General features: G+C 65.6%; 1 protein-coding gene across 1 annotated transcript; it reads left to right on the top strand.

Annotated features, from left to right (window-relative positions):
- Positions 1–2,179: 2,179 nt before the first annotated feature.
- LOC309890765 (uncharacterized protein) lies at positions 2,180–7,148 on the top strand (the record flags this gene model as incomplete). The annotated part of the gene is made up of 3 exons (XM_082785172.1): positions 2,180–2,737; positions 4,784–7,053; positions 7,137–7,148. The coding sequence occupies exons 1-3, from the start codon at positions 2,242–2,244 to the stop codon at positions 7,146–7,148; spliced, it is 2,778 nt and encodes a 925-aa protein (XP_082641298.1). The 5' UTR covers positions 2,180–2,241.
- Between the last annotated feature and the right edge of the window lie 700 nt (positions 7,149–7,848).

Below are 7,848 nucleotides of genomic sequence, written 5' to 3' on the forward strand. Positions count from 1 at the left end.
CCCATGGGTGCTGTTAGGCCAACATAGGTCACCTTTGGGCACCCCCACAGCAATATAGGGCACCCATGGGCTCCCCTACCCCCATAATGGGCACCCAAGGGTGCTCCTAGACCCACATGGGATACCCACGGGCACCCACACCCCAATGTGGGGCACCCATGGGTGCTCCTATTTCAATTTTATGCTCCCCCACCCCACTGTTGGGCACCCATGGGTGACCCCACACCCCAAGACGGGGCACCCATGGGTGCTCCTACACCCCGAGAGCACCCGTGACCACCCTCACCCCGACGGAGGGTCATCCGTGATCGCCCCCAACCCCAATGTGGGGCACCCATGGGCGTCTTCACCCCAACGTAGGGACACCCCCACCCAACGGAGACCCCCCAAAACCCAACGATGGAGACCCCCAAGACCCCCCCCACCCAATGAAGACCCCCCAAACCCAACAATGAAGACCCCCAAGACCCCCCCCAAGCCCCCCAAACCCAACAATGGCGTCACCCAAGACCCCCCCCACCCAACGATGGAGACCCCCAAGACCCCCCCAACCCAATGTAGGGTCGCCCAAGACCCCCCCACCCAACGAAGACCCCCCAAACCCAACGAAGGGTCACCCAAGACCCCCCCAACCCAACGAAGACCCCCCCAACCCAACAACGGCGACCCCCAAGACCCCCCGAACCCAACGAAGACCCCCCAAACCCAACGAAGGGTCACCCATGACCCCCCCCACCCAACGAAGACCCCCCAAACCCAACGATGGCGTCACCCCAGACCCCCCCCACCCAACGATGGAGACCCCCAAGACCCCCCCAACCCAACGCAAGGACCCCCAAGACCCCCCCAACCCAATGTAGGGTTCGCCCACGACCACCCCCACCCAACAAAGACCCCCCAAACCCAACGATGGTGACCCCCAAGACCCCCCCAACCCAACAAAGACCCCCCCAAACCCAACAAAGACCCCCCAAACCCAACGATGGCGACCCCGAAGACCCCCCCAACCCAATGTAGGGTTCGCCCACGACCACCCCCACCCAACGAAGACCCCCCAAACCCAACAAAGACCCCCCCAAACCCAACGAAGACCCCCCAAACCCAACAATGGTGTCCCCCAAGACCCCCCCAACCCAATGAAGACCCCCCAAACCCAACAAAGACCCCCCAAACCCAACAATGGTGTCCCACAAGACCCCCCCAACCCAACAAAGACCCCCCAAACCCAACGATGGTGACCCCCAAACCCAACGATGGTGTCCCCCAAGACACCCCCAACCCAATGAAGACCCCCCAAACCCAACAAAGACCCCCCAACCCCAACGATGGCGACCCCCAAGCTCCCCCAAACCCAACAATGGGGACCCCGAAGACCACCCGAACCCAATGTAGGGTTCGCCCATGACCACCCCCACCCAACAAAGACCCCCCAAACCCAACAATGGTGTCCCCCAAGACCCCCCAAACCCAACAAAGACCCCCCAAACCCAACGAAGACCCCCCAAACCCAACGAATGCCCCCCAAACCCAACAATGGTGTCCCCCAAGACCCCCCAACCCACCATAAGGTGCCCGTGAGCCCCCACACTCAACGAGGATGAAACCAAACCCAACGACGAAGACCCCCACGACCCCCCCAACCCAACGAAGACCCCCCAAACCCAACAAAGACCCCCCAAACCCAACGATGGTGTCCCCCAAGACACCCCCAACCCAACGAAGACCCCCCAGACTCAACAAAGACCCCCCAAACCCAACGATGGAGACCCTGAAGACCACCCCAACCCAATGTAGGGTTCGCCCATGACCACCCCCACCCAACAAAGACCCCCCAAACCCAACGATGGTGTCCCCCAAGACTCCCCCAACCCAACGAAGACCCCCCAAACCCAACAAAGACCCCCCAAACCCAACGATGGTGTCCCCCAAGACTCCCCCAACCCAACGAAGACCCCCCAAACCCAACAAAGACCCCCCAAACCCAACGATGGTGTCCCCCAAGACTCCCCCAACCCAACGAAGACCCCCCAAACCCAACAAAGACCCCCCAAACCCAACGATGGTGTCCCCCAAGACCCCCCCAACCCAACATATGGTGCCCATGAGCCCCCACGCTCAACGAGGATGAACCCAAACCCAACGACGAAGACCCCCGCGACCCTCCCACCACCCCATTGACGCCTCCCCTTTCTCCCCCGTCCCCCCGCAGCCCACCAGCACCCCCCCACCCCCCCACCCACCATGCCGCCCCCCCTCTGCCTCCGCTGCCGCCGCCCCGCCGCCCTCCGCCGCCCGCGCACCGGCGAGGCCCTGTGCCGCCCCTGCTTCGTCGCCGCCTTCGAGGCCGAAGCCCACCGCGCCCTGCTGGCCGGCGACCACCCCCCCAAGCCCGGCGAGACCCTGGCCGTGGCCTCCTCGGGGGGGAAGGACTCGGCGGTCCTCGCCCACCTCCTGGCCCGCCTGGAGGAGCGCCACGGCTACGGGGTCCGCCTGGTGCTGCTGGCGGTGGACGAGGGGATCGCCGGCTACCGCGACGCCTCGCTGGGGGCCGTGAGGAGGGGGCGGGGGGCTCTGCCCCTCCTGGTGGTCTCCTTCGAGGAGCTCTTCGGCTGGAGCATGGACCGGGTGGCCCGGCGGCTGGCGGGGGGCGCCAGCCACTGCACCTTCTGCGGGGTCCTGCGGCGCCAGGCGCTGGAGAGGGGGGCCCGGCTGCTGGGGGTCGACCGGATCGCCACTGGTGAGGCGGGGTGGGAGTGGGGAGGGACTGGGAGGGGACTGGGAGGGATTGGGAGGGACTGGGAGGGGAGTGGGGGGCACTGGGAGGGGAGTGGGAGGCACTGCGAGTAACTGGGAGGGGACTGGGAGGCACTGGGAGGGACTGGGAGGGATTGGGAGGGGAGTGGGAGGCACTGCGAGTAACTGGGAGGGGACTGGGAGGGAGTGGGGGGGATTGGGAGGCGGGTGGGAGGCACTGGGAGGGACTGGGAGGGGAGTGAGAGGGATTGGGAGGGGGTGGGAGGGGAGTGGGAGGCACTGCGAGTAACTGGGAGGGGACTGGGAGGGACTGGGGGGCACTGGGAGGGGAGTGGGAGGCACAGGGAGGGTGTGGAAGGGGAGTGGGAAGGGATTGGGGGGCACTGGGAGGGGAGTGGGAGGCACTGGGAGTAACTGGGAGGGGACTGGGAGGCACTGGGAGGGGACTGGGAGGCACTGGGAGGGACTGGAAGGGGGGTGGGAGGGGAATGGGAGGTGCTGGGGGGGATTGGGAAGGGAGTGTGCGGCACTGGGGGGCACTGGGAGGCACTGGGAGGGGAATGGGAGGGGATTGGGGGGCACTGGGAAGGACTGGGGGGCACTGGGAGGGGACTGGGAGGGACTGGGGGGGGAATGGGAGGTGCTGGGGGGGACTGGGAAGGGAGTGGGAGGCACTGGGGGGCACTGGGAGGGGACTGCGGGGCACTGGGAGAGGTTTGGGAGGCACTGGGAGGGGAATGGGAGGCACTGGGAGGGGGTGGGAGGGGATTGAGGGGCACTGGGAGGGACTGGAGGGCACTGGGAGGAGGATTGGGGGGGATTGGAAGGGGATTGGCGGGCACTGGGAAGGACTGGGAGACACTGGGAGGGGGTAGGAGGGGAGTGGGAGGGGGTGGGAGGGACTGGGAGGCACTGAGAGGGGAGTGGGAGGCACTGGAAGGGGAGTGGGAGGCACTGGGAGGGACTGGAAGGGGGGTGGGAGGGGAGTGGGGGGCACTGGGAGGGACTGGGGGGCACTGGGAGAGGTTTGGGGGGATTGGGATGGGAATGGGAAGCACTGGGAGGGACTGGGGGGCACTGGGAGGAGGATTGAGGGGGATTGGAAGGGGACTGGGAGGCACTGGGAGGGGACTGGGGGGCACTGGGAGGGACTGGAAGGGGAGTGGGAGGGGAATGGGAGGTGCTGGGGGGGACTGGAAAGGGAGTGGGAGGGACTGGGGGGCACTGGGAGGGGAGTGGGGGGCACTGGGTGAGGTTTGGGGGGCACTGGGAGGGACGGGGGGGCACTGGGAGGGGGTGGGAGGGGAGTGGGAGGGAATGGGGGGCACTGGGAGGGACTGGGGGGCACTGGGAGGGACTGGAAGGGGAGTGGGAGGGGAATGGGAGGTGCTGGGGGGGACTGGAAAGGGAGTGGGAGGGACTGGGGGGCACTGGGAGGGGAGTGGGGGGCACTGGGTGAGGTTTGGGGGGCACTGGGAGGGACGGGGGGGCACTGGGAGGGGGTGGGAGGGGAGTGGGAGGGAATGGGGGGCACTGGGAGGGACTGGGGGCACTGGGAAGAGGATTGGGGGGGATTGGAAGGGGATTGGGGGCACTGGGAAGAACTGGGAGGAGATTGGGGGGCACTGGTAGTAACTGGGAGGGGGTGCGAGGGGATTGGGGGTACTGGGAGGGGGTGGGAGGGACTGGGGGACACTGGGAGGAGGATTGGGGGGGATTAGGGGGGATTGGAAGGGGATTGGGGGACACTGGGTGGGACTGGGAGGGGACTGGGAGGCACTGGAGGGGGGGAAAGGAGGGAACTGGGAGGCACTGGGAGTAATGGGAGCCCACTGGGAGGCGATGGGAGAGGACTGGGAGGGAGCTGAGAAGAACTGGGAGCGATGGGACTCACTGGGAAGAGACTGGAAAGAGACTGGGAAATGATGGGAGGGAACTGGGAAGGCACTGGGAGGGAACTGGGAAGGCACTGGGAGGGCACTGGGCTGAACTGGGCGGCACTGGTGAGCCGCGTCGCCCCCCCCCCGAGGCCACAACGCCGACGACATCGCCGAGACCGTGCTGATGAACGTCCTGCGCGGGGACGTGGCCCGGCTGCGCCGCGCGGCCACCGAGGCCACCGCCGTGGCCACCGGGACCACCGGGAACACTGGGAACACTGGGAACACTGGGACAGCCACTGGGAACACTGGGACAACCACTGGGGCCACCGCGGCCTCTACGAGCGGTGGGAGCCACGTGGAGGCCACCACGAAGGCCACGGAGGCCACCAAGAGGCCTGTGGAGGCCACCGGGAGATCCACGAAGGTTTCTACGGAGTCCACGGCCACCAAAAATTCCACGGAGACCACCAAAAACCCCATGGAGGCCACCAAAAACCCCACGGAGACCACCACAAAGTCTTCGGAGGCCACCACGAAGTCTTCGGAGGCCACCAGGAGCCATGTAGAGGCCACCAGGAGCCACATGGAAGCCACCAAGAGGCCTGTGGAGGCCACCAGGAGCTCCACGAAGGTCCCTACGGCCTCCACGACCACCAAAAATTCTACGGAGACCACCAAAAACCCCATGGAGACCACCACAAAGTCTTCGGAGGCCACCATGAAGTCTTTGGAGGCCACCAGGAGCCACGTGGAGGCCACCAGGAGCCACATGGAGGCCACCAAGAGCTCCACGAAGATCCCTACGGCCTCTAAAACCAACGCCAACTCTACGGAGACCACCAGAAACTTCATGGAGGCCACCAAAAACCCCATGGAGACCACCACAAAGTCTTCGGAGGCCACCAGAAGCCACGTGGAGGCCACCAAGAGCTCCACGAAGGTCCCTACGGCCTCCACGGCCACCAAAAGTTCCACGGAGACCACCACAAACTTCACGGAGACCACCAAAAACCCCATGGAGACCACCACAAAGTCTTCGGAGGCCACCACGAAGTCTTTGGAGGCCACCAGGAGCCACGTGGAGGCCACCAAGAGGCCTGTGGAGGCCACCGGGAGCTCCACGAAGGTTTCTACGGCCTCCACGGCCACCAAAAATTCCACAGAGGCCACCACAAAGTCCATGGAGACCACCAAAAACCTCACGGAGACCACCACAAAGTCTTCGGAGACCACCACGAAGTCTTCGGAGGCCACCAGGAGCCACGTGGAGGCCACCAAGAAGCCTTCGGAGGCCACCAAGAGCTCCACGAAGATCCCTACGGCCTCTAAAACCAACGCCAACTCTACGGAGACCACCAGAAACCCCATGGAGGCCACCAAAAACCCCATGGAGACCACCACGAAGTCTTTGGAGGCCACCACGAAGTTTTCGGAGGCCACCAGGAGCCACATGGAGGCCACCAGGAGCCATGTGGAGGCCACCAGGAGCTCCACGAAGGTTTCTACGGACTCCACGGCCACCAAAAATTCCACGGAGACCACCAAAAACCCCATGGAGACCACCACGAAGTCTTCGGAGGCCACCACGAAGTCTTCGGAGGCCACCACGAAGTCTTCGGAGGCCACCAGGAGCCACATGGAGGCCACCACCAACCCCATGTTGGCCACCACAAAGCCTTTGGAGGCCACCACGAGCTCCACGAAGGTCCCTACGGCCTCCACGGCCACCAAAAATTCCACGGAGACCACCAGGAACCCCATGGAGACCACCAAAAACCCCATGGAGACCACCACGAAGTCTTCGGAGGCCACCAGGAGCCACGTGGAGGCCACCACCAACCCCACGTTGGCCACCACAACGCCCATGGAGGCCACCACGACCCCCGCGCAGCTCCCTACTCCCTCCGCAACCACCAAGAAGCCCCCCAAACCCCCCAAGAAGCCCACCCCTCGCCCCGTGGCCCACCCCCGGGTCCCTCGCCCCCTGGAGGGTGGCCCGTGGCCCGCGGTGCCCCGGTGCAAGCCCTTGCGGCACGCCTACGAGAAGGAGATCGTCCTCTACGCCTACTTCCAAGGCCTGGACTACGTCAGCACCGAGTGCGTCTACGCCCCCCACGCCTACCGGGGCCACGCGCGGGCCCTCCTCAAGGATTTAGAAGCCACCCGGGCCAGCACGGTAGCCGCCCTGGGCCACTCGGGCCGCCGGCTAGCGGTGGCCACCCAGGTGGCCACCAAAGCGTTGGGGGCTTGCGGGCGGTGCGGCTACGCGGCCAGCCAGCCCCTCTGCAAGGCCTGCGTCCTGCTGGCCTCGTTGGAGCGCGGGTTGCCACGCTTGGGGTTGGGCAAGAGGTCCTTGGGGTTGGCCACCGCGGGGGGTGGCCACGGCGGGGGTGGCCGGCGGGTTGAGGGGCTTGGGGTTGGTGGCCAAGGGGTCGTTGGCCATGGGGTTGATGGTCAAGGGGTAGTTGGCCAAGGGGTTGATGGCCAAGGGGTTGGTAGCCATGGGGCTAGTGGGCTTGGGGTTGATGGTTATGGGTCTGGTGGCCAGGGGGCTAGTGGGCTTGGGGTTGGTGGCCACGGGGTTGATGGTTATGGGTCTGGTGGCCACGGGGTTGATGGTCTTGGGGTAGTTGGCCAAGGGGTTGATGGCCAAGGGGTTGGTAGCCATGGGGCTAGTGGTCTTGGGGTTGGTGGCCAAGGGGTTGTTGGCCATGGGGTTGATGGTTATGGGTCTGGTAGCCATGGGGCTAGTGGTCTTGGGGTTGGTGGCCACGGGGTTGATGGTCTTGGGGGGTGTTCTTGTGGGGTTGAGGGTCAACGGGGTGGTTGCCGTGGGGTTGGTAGCCATGGGGCTAGTGGTCTTGGGGTTGGTAGCCACGGGGATGGCGGCCAAGGGGTTGTTGGCCATGGGGTTGATGGTCTTGGGGTTGGTGGCCATGGGGTTGGTGGCCACGGGGGGTGTTCTTGTGGGGTTGAGGGTCAACAGGGTGGTTGCCGTGGGGCTGGTGGCCATGGGGCTAGTGGTCTTGGGGTTGGTAGCCACGGGGTTGGTGGCCGTAGAGCCGATGGCCATGACCTTGGTGGTCTTGGGGTTGATGGCCACGGGGTTGGGGGTCTTGGGGTCGGGGGTCTTGGGGGTCTTGGGGTTGGTAGCCACGGGGCTAGTGGCCATGGGGAGGAGGAGTGGCCGGGGCTGGGGGGGGAGGGGGAG

The sequence above is a fragment of the Aythya marila genome (assembly GCF_965140915.1).
Source record: "Aythya marila genome assembly, contig: HAP1_HAP1_SCAFFOLD_111, whole genome shotgun sequence".
In the NCBI taxonomy this organism is placed as follows: domain Eukaryota; kingdom Metazoa; phylum Chordata; class Aves; order Anseriformes; family Anatidae; genus Aythya; species Aythya marila.